Consider the following 16,465-nt stretch of genomic DNA (forward strand, 5'->3'; position numbering starts at 1 on the left):
AAGGCAGCTAGCGTTAGGTCGACCTAGTGAGTCTAGGTCGATCTAGAGGAACTAGATTGTGTGAAAGTAGCACCATGACCATCGCATGGTCGCCATATTGGCTCATGAAATGAGAAATTTCTCCTCAAAGTCTCTATTCTTGGTGAGCCGATCTAAATTCTTTGGTAACGGGTAGACGCTTCTTATGTACCGAGATTTTGGTGTCCACACACCGGCGAAACAAGCATTCTACATGTTCGTACCACCACTACATGCGGTGTCAGTGCTTGGAGGCATTGCAATATAATTTTTTCTGTTTTGAAATACTCACGAATAATATAATTGTAAGAGCTCCGTGGAGATGCGCATGATTGATAATTTGATTGCGTACACAGTGCCAAAGACGTTTGTATTGGCGAGAAACGCCTTCAGTGGGATGATGCTTCATGATAATTTTGGTGCGACTGGATTAGAACGATCCCTCAAGGCTTCGGATATTTGAAGGGGTTAAAATGGTGATTGTCATAGGAACGGATACCCATTAGCCTATCGCCGTAAGATGTTTTGGCCGTCGGTATGTTAGTATTTGTTTGTCCTCGGCTAACTGGCAGGGAAGGCAATGGGGCTATTTCCCGGGGATCCGGTGGCTTTATGTCGACCCGTAATCACTCCAACAAAAGCTTGGTGTTGTGAAGTCCTCGAGCGCTCTTGTCTCCTCTCCTTCAGTTCCTCGGTGCATGTACACAGCACGAGCAGTTGGGGTGTCGCAATCGATAAGCCTCTTCTTTGATGTCCTACACCTCTGCTACAGATTTGAAAAATTTTCGAATGCATAACACATTTTATAGTCACCAAAGCTCTTCAGTTTGGCACCTGACAAAGCGTTTTACATTTAAAACATACAGATGGCGAAACACTGTTTTTTGATGCGACGCCAACAGTAGATCTAAATATTTTAGGGCCATCCATTGGTTCAAATATCGGTCTCATTTATCGCATGGTAATGGTGGTAAACATATAGTAATCCTTCTGTCGTCGTGAAGTTCGAGCTTTAGTGGCAGGTGGGAATGTGTTCTTCGACATTCATCTCTTTCTTCATTCGTTTAAGTTTCAGTGTTTGGAAATAAACTGATGGTAAACGTAACTCAGTCATCACATTGTTCTGGTGTCTAAAATGCAGAGGCTTCGTCATACGCTTTGGTGTATCTCTAGTTTTTTCTTCACCAGACACTCAAATGTGGCCAATGACATATGACAGATGCTATACACTAAATAGCCAGGCTGAATTTCGGAAATGGTTTTATATTCTACGTATAAGGTTGCACCACGGATAGGTTTGTGACGGGAACAAACCCTTCATGCTTTTCAGAATCATTGCCTCATTGAAATAAACATTTTACGAGTCACCTTAATAAATTATGAATACATTGTCTCAGAATTACGAATGTCGTTACTCAAACACGTTCAGCACCTGACTTCGACTGAATTGATGATGCGATCGACGTATACTTCAGATATACGTTCACCGCATTATACTGGAAGGCTGTGCCGCTGTAAAGGGCTTATGCGCTGTGTGCAATCCAATGTGAAACCTAAACTTAATAATCATAAAACATGCTTTTGCATTGTATTTTTTTTTGTTTGCCGCGAAGTAAATTAGACGAGACAATAGTAAAGTAAATATTTTCTAAAGAATATCTCTTAGAATTTATTACTTTTAACATCTAAATGTTTCAATGTGTTCAACACTTCTGATTTATTTCTAAGAGTGTGCGACATATTTCATAGCAATAATCTTATTTTCACAAAAATATTTTTTCTCAGGTAAACAGACAACTTTTGCTGTGTGTCTTCTGCATTAATATTTAAATAAGTAGTTATATGTTTGTTTTAGTAGGTTTTAGTGCCACATCCCTGGAAGGAAACGCTATGATATGCTAGAAAAAAGTTTTTTTTTCATTTGACTTGCTTTTTTTTAGGCTGTATTCGGAAAATTAAAATTTTTACCCCTGGGTTAGGGCTGAAAGTTAGGCGACATGGCACATACGTTAATGGTAAAATAAAGAGCGCCAAAAAACTAAGGATAAGAAAACGAAATGCATGTAAGCACGAAGCGCTGACTCTCAACTTATTCAGCGCTTTATGTGTGTACTTCTTCTTGTTATCTTTCGTTTTCGGGGGCTTTCTGTTCTACCGGTAATATTTACGCTTGGTCAGTTTCCGCAAAAATGTGGATGTGGTCACGTAATAAATATTTTATAGCGAGAGTATTACACAAAAATACTCTTATATAAAAATAGCTCAAAAATTTCTTAGACCGAATATCTGAGAGATGTAATAAGGCATGTATCATTTGGTGTAGTATCATTATCTATGATCTAGAATTATCAGCAATGCGTGATAAATAGCAGAGAACGTATGAAATCAGTTAACAGTGATCACGAGAATACGCGCACAAATGAGGCACATGGTAATAACTTTACCTTAGCATTGGCCCATGGAAACACCAAGGCCAGAATAACAATTCCAACGAAGGGACCAGATAGGCCAACATACAAAACAAGAATGATCTGGAATCGCAAAATAATTAATATATTCAAAGTCTATCAGTGCGGGTGAACAGAAAATGTGAAACCTTCTGAGCAGCTTGAACATAATGGTTTCGCCAACCACAATGATAAATGTTTAGAGGAAAGTCAAACATTTCTGCAAGAAATTTGAACACAAAATGTGTCATAATAAACTGCTCGAATTTGTCTGAAATTGGACGCTCTCCACTGGCGGTGCTTGCTTTAATCAGATTCGCACCAATAATAAATTCATATTCCACACCGAGTTTTTTTTTTTAATTAAAGGGGGTTATGATTTTTTTTACCCTCGCGGCACTGCCAAGATGCGGAACCAAAATTCCGAATAGCGTCATGATAACTCCACTGGTGAGGGCTGCAACAAAGTAATTGAGGATTAGGCAGGTTATACTGTAATAACATAAGTCAATGTTTTGTTATGTTTTCGTAGTCATTCATACGCAATAACAATGAAGACGTTTTTGTGCCTCGTGTAGGGATGTCAATTTGATGCGATATATCAGTTTATCGTGGGTGGTCCCAGTAAAAGCTCTGTCTCCAGCACATTCTTAGTGCCTCATTGCCTTACGGCGGATTTGGGCTGGGTATACCACAAAGTGTTATCAAACACAGAGAGCTGGAACCGAATCTCTACCTAGTTCTTAACCTGTCACCGACTATAGATAACTTAAGAAGGCGCTATACCAGTTGTTTTCTGCCCATCGACATAAAATTGGTAAATTACAAATCGCTTTTTTTCACCTTAACTGCTGTCACGTTAACTGTGCGCCCTATTTCTAACTCAAAATATGATGCTCACATAGAACCGATTTTCAGAAGCTTTGGAATATGTATATTTTTCAATTTATTTATACAAGCACAAAACTCAAACCATATTACGCAGAAAAAAATATCCAATTGATTGTACCATTATTATATTTAATAATAAACTGAGAAGCATATAACACTTGCCACAGCGAAACATGGTACATTTCTCACGCTCGCTCTAACTATAGAAAATAATTGCTGCCTCTCATGTTGTAATTTGCTCAATTCTGTCGATCGTTAAAATATAATTGAATTTTTCAGTTACTGCCCAACTTTACTTATGTTAGTTATTTTCGTCATGGTGTTTTTGCTTTATTTTTAACACATATTTTGTCGCGCGTTCGCTTTGCAAATACCACGTGCTTTTCTAAGTATTTCTTAAATAGCTTTGTGATAAATTATTTTGTGATAATTCTCGTGTGCACATGTGTGTGTGGGAGTCGAGAAGGGGAGGATGCAGACCCAGTCAAACCGCATTTTTCCGTGGCTACTCGCCTGTACCCCCGACATCTTGTAAAAATTTAAATTAGTAAATAAACATGAATTTTTCGTTTATCCTTGATATACCCAATAACTGCACTGTTCTCAGGGCCAGTTGCTCGGTGAGCTTGAAGTATTGGGACACCACGTCGACGTAAAGTACTGCAGCTTGGGAATTGATGATTGAAGTAATGGTGCTGAAAGAAAAAAACGCAAATGGGGATGTTATTTCGTGTTTAACAAAGGTTCATAGAGAAATTTTAGAGGAGAGTGAATATGGAGAGAGCAAGCTGTAATTTTAGTTTTTAAGCTTTGTCCTTCCGGTAATGCGACGGTATGTACACAATAAACAACACTCTTCATATTTCGTAAATTGAAAAAAAAAATCGTACTTACAGAGGGGTTTTATATTCAGAACTCAGTATGTGTTCTTAATTAGAGATACTTCCTACGTTGTATAAAAAAAAAAAAACCTAGACTGATTATTTTTACGCTCTGGTAGTGCAGGATGCCCCCCCCCCCCCCCCCCCCTCCAAAAGTTACAGATTTGTTTTCTAACCACAAGTATATATTATATACACGACGGAACGCTCATTCTCCGTCGGAATGTATCGCTACTGGTCCGAACCATATGTCAAGGTTTTAGCACTAACCGCTGTCGCATTCGTAGCTTATAACTGGTTTTCTTAAAGTTGCAATGGGAAAATGGCGCCCTATGGATTTTTTAAATACACGCAGCTGAATGACGCCAGGTACTGAAAACGGGAAAAAAGGGCCCTATTTTCCAATCGAGATGTTCAGAAAATAACCAATAATTGTTTACTGAGGTAGGGGCAGACATGTACACGTTATTCAAAACCGCAGCTAAATACTATTACTCGTTACTGGCTCAAAAAGTAACTAAATACATTACTGGTTATCGATTCTCAAAACGAACGTGTTACTTCTCAAAAGTAGCCAGTAACTATTCTCGTTACTTTGACGAACAAATAAATGCACAGCTGCTTTTGGTTTATGATTTATTGTCTTTTTTTTTTAGTAGTCGTTGCACTTGAGCAGTGGCTGCCTCTCCAAGTTTTCATCAGCCATGTTTCCGGACTTCATTGAGAATACATCTCCGGCAACGCTGAAGGGAAATTATACTGACGCTGAATGGAACGGCAGCGTTGTGCTTCTTGGAGAACTGGTGAATCTGGGAGTCCCCTCTCTTTTGTTCTTTCTGCTTCTAAAGTTCCAAGTCGACAATGGGTTCTGTGCCTTCCCGCGTTGGCAACATCCGGGTTTACATTGTGTCTCTACACGATTCCAGAAATACCCCGACAAAAACCAGTATTTTTGGACAGCCTGTATAATATTGTTTTCATTAGAAAAAAGGATGTCTTGTATAACCTCCGTTGTCACCACACTGTATCTAAAGAAAAGAGAGAGAAATAACGGCATAGGCCTGCCATTGACCCGTTATCTTCTTAGATGCTACTGTTGCGTATTCGGTTTCGCCATTACCGCGAAGATAATAAAGACCACAGGGTTCCAGATAAGTTCGGCCGATCATTTCCCGTGATCATTTTTCTTTCTGATGGAAAAAAAAATATTTTACTGACTCAGTTCCCGCCGAAACAAAACCAAATTTTGTTTTTCAAAGGAAAAAAAAATATTTTCGTCTATAGGAAAAAAAAAAAATCAAAAGAACACTCTCGTCCGAAGCGTTTTTTGCTGATTGCTCTAACTAGGCGTTTCGGTTACGTGCCCTAAAACAACTGCTGGAGTTAAGAGTCTAGAATTTACCACAGACTACCGACGTCCTTAGTGCGTTTGGAAAGCTCGCAACCTCGGCACATTACTTAGTAATGCCTTATATCGATTTTATTTTCGTCCCATTTATACAAATGCTAGGATTTTCAAACTTTGCCAGCAGGTTGGCTTGCATTTTGTTATATTTGTGCTACATCTTGTGGTTCCAGTTAGCGTAACAAATTTACTGGATACGCTCGAATGTGGCCATTCTACTAAAGATTAATTATTTGGAAAATCAATTAAAACTGGGTATATTGGGTTTTCTACAGACTTTTCCAGTATAAGTTTATTGAAATGTGCTAAGATAATGTGCTAAGAGAATCTGCAAAAAATCATGTTGCATTATTTTTGTGTTTTTGAAACTATGAAGCAAAAAATCTGGCCGAATCGATGCCAACGCACTGCCATACCCATGCAGAGCGTAAGATCGTCTTCTTTTTCTACATGAGTTGTGGAGACGTCAGAACGCCAAGCTCTCATTGGCTCTGATCAATGTTATTAGATTAGCTCAGTTACGGAACTGCTCATAGACGGTGCTTGCACAAGCAGTGCCCCCTTCTCAAAACAGATCGCCTCCCGTCGTTCGATGCTACGGACATCTGCTATGGGAACTGAAGTGTATTCTATACAATATGTTTGCTTTGAAGCTCACCGTCTAGATGGCGTTCCACCGTACCCCCCGAAACAAACAGTTTTGAAACGAAAATCTAGATGGCGCTTCAAACGACGGAAGGCGAACTGGAGTGAGTGCGGTGGGGTGCCCCCCTCCGCGGGAGTTCCACAAATAAGGTAATCTAGTAACGTTGGCTCCGATTGAAGGACAGCGACAATTGTGTCAAAAAATAAAATAAAAGAAACAAACAAACAAACCTAAAGACAGCTTGCTTTGAGGTCTAGTTACTATCCTTCAATCGAAGCCAATCAGAGCTCGGCGTTCTGAAGTCACCACAGCTCCTGCAAAAGAAGCTGCCAAACTTGCGCTCCACCCAGCTGACAAATTCATTACTTCAAGAGCGTAATTACGAACAGGGAAAAACGCTCTCAAGTTTGAAAATCCTAGCATTTATAGTTATGACGAAAGTAATTATTATAAGCCTTATTGCGCAATGTGCCTGATCTGCCATTTTCCTTGCATACTCAAGACGTCGGTAGTCCGTGGTAAATAATTTGGGTGAATCCTCTCTATGCTTAATTTGTCAGTAAATATTTATAGGCCACAGTCACGCAGTTGTTTTAGGGGACGTGCCCGAAATGCCAACTTTGCGCAATCACAGAAACCACTGTGGGCTCTGTGTGTTCGTTTAAATGTTGCCCGTTCAGAAATTTTTTTCCGGAAAGGAATAGGAGTGTTTTTGTGTGTTTTCGCCGATCTCTGATTGAACTAAACATCCTTTTTGGTCAACATTAAAAACGGTCAATGCACATGGTGGCTCAAACTTATGGGAAAACACCCACGCGAGATGAGTGCATGAGATGCACGTATTTTACACATACGTTTTCGACCACGTTCATATCGGCATGAATATTTTGAACATTAGAGCTCTACTTCGCCTTACAAACAAGAGACGAATGCCGACATGAGTAGGGAACCACAGAGCACGTGTGAAATTTTCTAACAAGAATTTACTCAATAAATTGTAAGTGCCGCTGATATCACTTCCGTCCCCAATCTGAAAACTCTTCAAGTAGCCTTCAGCCTCCAACAATTTCCCCCCTCTCTACACATATAAACTCCTTAATAAACACAGGAACAGAAGCACTGTTTAAAACACAGGCCAAGTGTTTTAAGCAGTGCTTAAAACACTTGGCAAACCCTATACCCAAAATAAGTAACTGAGAGTAATGTTTTACACGCTAAAACACAGAACTGACACTTCGCCAAATTTGATACTTTTTACTGTAACTGTTCCCTAAAACTAGAAATAACATAAACGCAGCAATTTTCAAATTTGGGGGTTTTACGTGCCAAACCAACGACGGGCATTTGGCACGCCCCTGCGGAGGACTGAGGATTAATTTGGACCACCTGGGGAACTTTTGACGTGCAACCGAAAGCTCGGTTACACGGCGCCTCCTCCGCAACAAGCCTCCGTCAGATTGCGGGCACCTCGGCCGGGATTCGAACCCGCCACATGGGGATCCGTAGGCCAGCGCTCTCGCCTCGGAGTCACCAAGGCGGCTCATAATGCAGCAATAGAAGACATGGTGTGGGGAATTTCTGAACTGGGTCCGGAGTTTAGATCTATACTTTCCACTGCCTTGATTATATTTTTAGACTGGTGAAGATTTCTCAATGAGTGAAACATTCATTTTATTCAAAAAACTGCACCGATCTTTTGGGATTCTACGCATTTCATAGACAGCCTTCTGCATTTCATATTAACACATATAGTGATATATCGATGTTCAAATAGAGATCTGAACATTTTCCTACATTTTGCCGTAAGTTTTTGGGTGAATTAAAATTTTCATATACGCTCATGAGATTGCTCCAACTGACATCTGTCATCGAGGCGATATGGAAACAATTCACCGAGTGAAAATCGTTATGAGTGGCCAGGAAATGCCATTTAACCGGATACAGATTTTTCTGCTCTCCTTTCAATATATTTTGGAATATATGACTTAACATGCAACACAATTCCGTTACAATATTGTCTGGTACAGCGAAAAGATCGCATACACATTTTTACAACTGGGAGGCTGAAAAGGCAACCCTTTAAGAAATCTTTCCACCACTTTTTTTTACTTAGCAAAGATTTCAAAGAAAAAAATATGCTCGTGAATTTGGTTTAGAACGGAATTTGGGTTGTTCACTATGGCGGAAGTAGTACTCCAAATTTACCAGATTAGAGCCATCGTGAAAGCAGCTCAAATTTTCTGGCGTGTTCTTTAGAAAATATTAAGTTCATCATTAAATTGGGAGAACTGGAGAGTTGGTTTAAATTTCAAATAGCCTCTTAAATACAACATATTTGCATGCACAAAAAAAAACATATATTCATGCCGTTAACCTGTCGCAAACCAACCGTTTTATTGTATATGTATGTGTCTATATGTTAACTCATTATATGAGTCTAGTTTTAAGTATGCACCAATTCACTTTTACCTCAGAACCATCAGGCTATTTTTGGGCACTGAATAAAAAGAACACATTTTTATTGTATTGGGATGTTATCCCAATAAAATTAGAGCTATACTCTGTTTTATTTTATAAGCGCTTGTAAAAAAACGTTTTACAGAGGCTAAAGAGACACACTTCTTTTTTTTATATTCTTGCTTATAGGTTGTGCATCACTAACCTTGTAGAAGCTCCAATTATACCTGTCAGGAACAGGCCTCTGAGTCCAGTAAACTCAGCAAAATTTTCATTCACATAATGAGGAACAATCTGAAAGTTGTAAGAACAATGAAAAACATGCCGGATTTTGGCAGAAACATCGTGGTTAATTTTCAATTTATTTTGTTGGTATAACTGATTACGTACATATGGCTTTTAAAAACACCCTTCGGAGATGTAAAAAATGGTTTTATTATCTTATAACATTCATTGTATGATTTCAATTTACACATATGCACTCAAAAAATGCTGGCTTCCGAAGTTAGATTTTTTTGTGCAAATATTCAGAATGAACCAAATACGTCACTTGAGTGCTTCCAAGAAATGATTTGGCGTTGAGCGCCCTATTGATATTATTTTCGTGATTACATCTAAGAAATATTGTCACGAGCTTATTTCTTCAAACTGAATTTCCAGGGCCAAATTGTTTCTCTGGGGCATTGTCAAGTTTTATTGCCGTAGTGCTCTTAATAACACGTTTAATTATTTTAATTTTAAATGTTATTACCTCTCTGTAATATTTAAACCAATTTCTAAATGTTAGCTTCATATTATGTCTAAATGGGCGACTCAGTTCTTTAAACTAAGACTACTCGGTCAAATTGAGCACAGTTATAAAGTAAAGGCTGAATTATTTTTTTAATGGAATCCCCAATCATAAAACTTTGCCCGTCCGCCCGTTCGTTCGTCCTTACATTTCCCACTAAATTTAGCGGGAAGCCCGAATCGGTTTATAGTCACGTGACGTTAAGTTACGTGACGCATACACAAATTGTATATATCATATACATACATGTGCCATGTGACCTGTACATCAGTTCAGTTTACTCCACCAAATTTAGCGGGAAAGCTGATTTAACGTGATTCGACGTCACGTGACCTGTGCAAATATTTAGTCCACCCTCCATATTTAGTGGAACAAATTACGTCACGTGACCTGACGTCACAATATCAATGTTTCCCCACTCATTGTATAAGGGAATTTGATTAAAATAAATGCTCTTTACCCCCGAAGCGATCGACGTTATTTTGTGAGATTGCGATACCTTAAAAAATGACGTGTCAAGCATTCTTCAATGGTGTAAAAAAATCAATTGTTGCTTAACCCCGCAAAAACAAAGGTGCTTTCCGTCTGCCAGCGACATGCTGTTGTTCACTTTACTTATTATGTTGAGGGATCGCCAATACAACATGAACCTCTGGTAAAGGATCCTGGACCGTGTGTTGACTGTGCTTTAACTTTAAAAAATCATGTGTCTTTACTCGTCGGAAATGCTTATAAAGCACTATGAATCATATCTCGCTTGACTCGTAATTTTATACAACCCCTTTCATTGATCCACATTTTTAATTCCCTAGTAAGGTCACGACTCGAGTTTTCCTCTGTCATATGGAGCTCGATATCTAAGACACATGCTTTAGCAATCAAAAATGATCAGAAAAAGTTTATTCGATTTGTTTTCAATAGATACTTTGAGAGGCGCTTTTACTATGATTATGAAAATATACTTATAATCTTTTCGCTTTCACTTCTGTCTACCAAGAGATCTGCTCGAGACTCTTTTTCTGCACAAGGTGGCTAATGGTGCATTTGATTCTCCGCACTCCTTGAAAAGGTGAACTTTCATGTTCCTTCACGTCTAGCCAGACATATTGTTTGCTTCTATGTTCACTCACTGTTCAATGCCTCACCTCTCTCTTGTATTCAGTCATTATATAATGCCATCGCTCCACCCCACCTTGATATATCTACCGTAGTTACAATGTACCGTCGCCATTTGGATAATCTTACATTTGGCTTTTAACTTTATGTGCGTTTAGTCCTTTTTTGTTTGTTTGGTTGTTTTATTGTTTGTGTTGGTGCACCAAGGGGAAGACCGATGTGGTTGTTTTAGGGCACTCGAACGAAAGAATATTATCATTGTTGTCTATTCTTAATAACTTTAAAGGATCCGACCTTAAATACTATTTAGCAAGCATTAAGGACTTCGGAGATAAAGGTCGCTCCCAATTTGTTTTTGTTCCTGTTAATTGGTAGACTCTTAAATTAGTTTTGAATTTGTTTCTTCACAGACTGCAGTTACCCTAAATGTATATGCACTCAAATATACTTCCTAATACAACCCTTGGGCAATTATAGAGATAGCATTTGCAAATTAATAAATCAAACTGCGTGTTTAAATTATGTTGTATTTTCGACCGATAACTTACTGCAATCATTAATCCGGGTAGTAGTATCGACATACAAGGGGAGTTCACATAGCTGCAGTTAGCTCGGCAAAATCCAAACTTAAATAGTAAAGAATATGGCTTCAAAGGCATCCTAGCTTTAAAAAATATACCAAAAAATTATCTTACACCAGAAGAATGCTTGTGTTAAGTCTGGTCGCACTATATACACTTAAGTAAAGTTTGAGCCATATATAAGTCGCTCCAACGATACATGAAGGAGATAAAAGGAGGAGATACAGGCTATATTACGTAAAGACTAACGGTACATTAAATGTCTTGTTTCGGAAACATTTCTTGAAAAGGTAAAACACGCCTTTACTGGGTGCACTGTCTACACTCTTAAACTTTTCTTGGAGTGAAAACTGCGCTGCTGAACTGTCAAGAAATATTTTTGGGTAAAACATCATCTCTGACAGTGATCTGAAGTACTTGCCTTATCGAACCCGTGGATTTTTCCGGATTCTACCGGATCACAGTCCCGGTACCAGAATATAAGTGCAAGACCCATGAAGCACAACACGGTGTATCCAAATATCACGAGTAGGATGCCAACAATCGCAACCCTGGACATATTTTCAAGGACTGAATCAGGAACTTGGTTTGAACACAGGAATTTGAAGGTTGCACCACTACATAAGCTGCCTAGACTCACAGGGACGCACGCAGTAAAGGACACTGTAAATGTCTGTCATATAATACGCTTAACATAGATGGTTAAAATAGTTTTTTTTAATATTAACTTTTCCAAATATTTTGCAAGTTCTTGACTTTCGTGTGTGATTTTGTTGATTTTTTCAAAATGCATTCGAGTTAAGCTTGATAACACCCAGGATGCCAACAGGCTGATTAATATTTCAGCAGGCACTTATGCATTGTCTATGCCGCCAAATTAGCGTAGCCGACTTTTCAAGTAATGATTACATAAATAAACTTATAGGCGTGTTGGAGGTCTTCAATCCATTCACCAATTATTTAACAGTGTTTTTTTAATGTACGTATAAACAGCAGGAGAATCTTTTCTGTAAAACACAAGATATGATATTCGCAAATGGCATACCTGATATGAGCATGAAATGGGTTCCCATTTTATAGAGATAGCATTTGCAAATTAATAAATCAAAACTGCGTGTTTAAATTATGTTGTATTTTCGACCTATAACTTACTGCAATGAAACATATTTACGTAAATTATTTAAAATCACCCTTACTACTACAAAAAGCAGAGAAATGACTTGATTTGTTCAAACGTTCACAAATATGTAATTCTTATTCCAGGCGGTTAGTAGATGATCAAGAATTAATAAATACTAAACCACCTGTCGTTTACGCGTTCCTCCTGTTTCATCTTTGTTAGCAAGTAGAAAAAAGACATGAAAAATTAGGAAAGCATGTCATTTGGGATACTCACATCTGTGCTTCGACAAGTGTTCTGGCAGCAAGAAATCTCTGGACCATCATTTGGTCCATACCCGTCCTTGTGAGCATCATGGTCATCATGCCAAACAGGAAAGCCCACACATTTTCTTCTTTTGTGAGATCAAAGCCGTACCTGATATAAACAAACATCTTGCGGTTTACTTAAAACTTGTTTGACACAGACTACACAAAGAGCGTTGTTCTCTACTTGTAGAAACAGATAGAAAAGTGTAATATATTTGCACAAAAGAAACATTAACTTGCTTGACCATTTGCCAAACATCTCATTTCATTATTTCTCTATGTTGCAACGTTCAGAATATGACTTAATAACAATTATATAAAATGATGCTGAAGCATCCCTGAAGATGGATAATAAGACAACTAAATCGTTGGAAATTGTGCGTGGCAAGGTACACGTACGTCGCTCAGAAAATACTTGCATAAATGCTCACTGAAAACTAGTTTGCGCAATCAGTAGAGGATATTCATTATGCAATAAACTGTGCATGATTTCCCTCATTGAATATAACATATTTAGTAGAAATTAAATAATAGTTTTGTTTAGTTAGCTCTAATATCTTTTTTTAACAAACAAGTTGTAACAATTTGTACATTGTGCGGCTCGCACGCCTGATGACAATCAAAACAAAATATCGATAACATTAGCTTATCCCTGTTTTGTCTTTATTACGCTTTCCCCTCTACACTTCACTTAAGAAGCCACGTTTGTCAATATAAGACATACGAAAGCTGAAATTGATTTGCGCCATTGCTGAATTACGTATTGATGCCACATCGATCTAACAAAGAGCAGCCTGCCTATTTTTCTTCTGGTAATTCGTAAGGTCGCGCTTCGGAGGAGCTCTTAAGTGAACTTTGAGAATATAATTTGTGATGACAGCTCAATATACGTGCTATAAGCATCCTAAAGAAGAAAAAAATCCACTCATGGGTGGCCGATTTTTTCACTAAAAATATAATCAAAGATCGTGATACTCCCCTCTTTTCGCGCATTAGAGCAGACAACTGCGGGCAAGGTAGGATAAAGTTTTCAAATATTAATTACAGTATTGCGTTCCCTACACCCAAATATTTTACACCTTTATCAAAATATAAAGCACAACTCACCTAAAAATAGCATTAATTGTAACGTGCAGAATAACCCCGCAATTAACTATTTTAGCGATACAATTATATGGAGATAGTAGAAACCTGACCCCCCCCCCCCCCCCCCCCCCCCCAAAGAAAAAAAAAACAGTGCCCGGCATATATTTTGCTGTGAGTTTACGAGGACGTTTCGCCATCTAGAACTGGTAGTTTATATGTGCGCCCAACAAATGGTATGCCATCGAAACACGCTTCTGCAGAAAGGCACCCCCCTTTATCCTTGGTAAATCACACATAGAGAAAATAAAAGGCTTCTATCGAAAACTAAAGTTAGCGCAACTCTAGTGAGCGTGACAATTCATGCACGTAACTCAATCTAAACATTTTTTTTTCAGCCTGTCATTATAAATTCGCTTAAAATCTCCTGTAACGTGGAGTGATTTTTGTTTCGAAGTCTACCCCAGGAACATAGACAGTCAGCTGTCTTTTGCAATGTAAACTAATGATACCACCTACAAGACAAGGCCTCGTAAATAAGACATTGTTAGTGGATCCCAGAAATGCTCCAAGCAGCAAACTATGACGTAAAGCGTAAAACAACGTTCGTCTTGGCGTCGCCGCGCGCAAACGTCGCGTTCGTTGTGAGACCCTGCAACACTCGTTGGCGATGATGCTGACGCCAGGTAGATGACTCTGTATGAATCCACTCACTAAAAGCATTCGGGAGCTGAAGGCGTGGGCCTTGAATCCCAGGTGGTATTTGGAGGAGCATTAAAAACGTTGACTCACTCTAGCATGTATGGTCTTATGTCGAAGTCGCTCATGGGTCGCAAATTTAGGCTTTTGTGATTGGCGTCGTAGATGACCTTTCCAATGACCGTGAGAGGCGAAGCGAGCATTAGTACCGCCTGCAAACAGTCCGTCCAGACGACACCCCTTAGTCCGCCCTGAGAAATGAAAGGGTACAAACAACTAATTATTCCAAGAACAAAGAAAAATGCTTAGGTTCCGCGGAAATTGTTAAAGAAGAGGGAGGCATCCGTTTATTTAAATACGCTAAATATATTTGCCGAACTTTCCTAGTGATGATACGGCTCACAATAATGGAATAAAGATCGTGAAACATACCCAAAGACAGTAATAACGCAAAAGTCATGGAGGACTTGACCGTTTTACCAAGACACATAACTAAATGCAGGTAACGGCTTAAGTACAAGTCTGGTGATAACAGAACGATCAGCAATGTAGCTTAACTTGGCTATTTCCTTGGGAGTTAGAGTTCAAAGATGCCAAGTGACATCTGAACAACCAGCAGTGAAAGACAACTAAAGTCTTTGCTAAGGGATTGACGCCCAATGATGTCACTTGCAAATTATCAGTCGCCTTTCTAAAAAAAATAAAATAAACTTCCGAAGAGGTTTCAAACGGTACCCATTCTACCATACCGGTAACAGGTTCAAACATTCACTTAGCTGACTAGTTAAACTGTTCACCGGTTTGATCGTACGGGACAACGGTTTGCACAAACTGCTCTCAGGTTTGATGAAACCGCTTGCTTGTTTCAGCTTAGTGGTACGCGGAGCTGTTCACATCCCACAGCGGCGTGGCGAACCGATTTAAAACTGCTCACCGATTGGTAAAACCGGTAAGCAGTTTGATAAAATCAGTTTTCTGTTGTGTTATATCACTGCTTCGCTGCTAGGTGTGAAAAGGAGAAAGAAAGAGAGATAAAGCTTTCCCACTCCCGGGGACTTCATTCTTTGAAGCGATAGCTTTGCGGACGACAATTTGCAGGAATTTCGAGCTCCTGGGTTGTCCTCGCCGCTATGGAAAGACTCTTCTCTCCCTTCTTGGCGCGAGAGGACGAAAAGGGGCAACCTTTCTTTTCTCTTCTGTTGGCACGAAAAAAAGGGAAGTCGGGTTTTTCTATCGACCGCGCAGCGCGGAGAGGGAATAGAGAGGAGCCCCGGCATCCCGCCAGTAACAGCACGACGGAGGGAGAGTCTTCCTTTCGTTTGCATCAAACATTTGTTTTCAAACATTACTCGCGTTACAGAAAGTCCCACTTGGATACTAGTCAGTTGCTACGCGTAATTATGAACGGTTTTAGAAACTTTCACTGCGCTTTCCCACTTACTTAAAGCATTACCGAGCACTCGTGAACCGATCGTCAGTGGCATCTATGACTGCAACCACTACGGCTATGAGAAATAACCACGTCGCACCTTCGTCTTCAGGTATGTGCCGACACCGTTCCACCCACATTGGGCGACCGTGCTACAGCTATCGCGTTCGTTTCTTCACATATTGTGCGCGAAAAATACGATTTTGTTTAACTTGAATTCGTTGGGACATGGGAGACATGCGTTCTGCCTAAAACCTCCCACCATACTCTCAGGAAAGAGCAACAACCTGAGTTCTGTTTCCCCTCGCCTTCACTCTATTCTGTTTCGCCTTGCGATAAACTGCAGCGGATCCCTGGTGAAAAAGCCATTTGTATGATAATTTGTTTGTGTTCAACCTCTCACAAGTTTCTTAAGTGGTTCTTATATGTTTTAGAGCGCAGCTCTTAGGGGCCCGTTTCCGGCTTGAGCGGCGTCGGCGTCGTCGTTGGCGTCGGCGTCGGCGTAACCGCGAGGTCACGTGACCCCCAGGTCAAGTGACCCCCCAGGTCACGCGACCTCCCCCCCCCCCGGAAGTCACATGACCCCCTTGAGCC

At 39.6% G+C, this 16,465-nt stretch overlaps 1 protein-coding gene across 1 annotated transcript in view; it reads right to left on the bottom strand.

The window, feature by feature from the left end:
• Window positions 1-16,465, bottom strand: part of LOC115309091 (putative sodium-dependent multivitamin transporter) — a 68,952-nt gene that overhangs the window by 16,918 nt on the left and 35,569 nt on the right. The window contains exons 5-11 of the mRNA XM_029967263.3: window positions 14,536-14,693; window positions 12,629-12,769; window positions 11,654-11,783; window positions 8,951-9,039; window positions 3,942-4,051; window positions 2,855-2,922; window positions 2,463-2,549 (exon numbers count right to left, since the gene is read on the bottom strand). Coding sequence (XP_029823123.3) covers window positions 2,463-2,549; window positions 2,855-2,922; window positions 3,942-4,051; window positions 8,951-9,039; window positions 11,654-11,783; window positions 12,629-12,769; window positions 14,536-14,693 — 783 coding nt within the window. The remainder of the gene's footprint in view (window positions 1-2,462; window positions 2,550-2,854; window positions 2,923-3,941; window positions 4,052-8,950; window positions 9,040-11,653; window positions 11,784-12,628; window positions 12,770-14,535; window positions 14,694-16,465) is intronic.

Source organism: Ixodes scapularis, unplaced genomic scaffold (genome assembly GCF_016920785.2).
Source record: "Ixodes scapularis isolate PalLabHiFi unplaced genomic scaffold, ASM1692078v2 PGA_scaffold3__209_contigs__length_174095766, whole genome shotgun sequence".
NCBI classification, from domain to species: Eukaryota; Metazoa; Arthropoda; class Arachnida; order Ixodida; family Ixodidae; genus Ixodes; species Ixodes scapularis.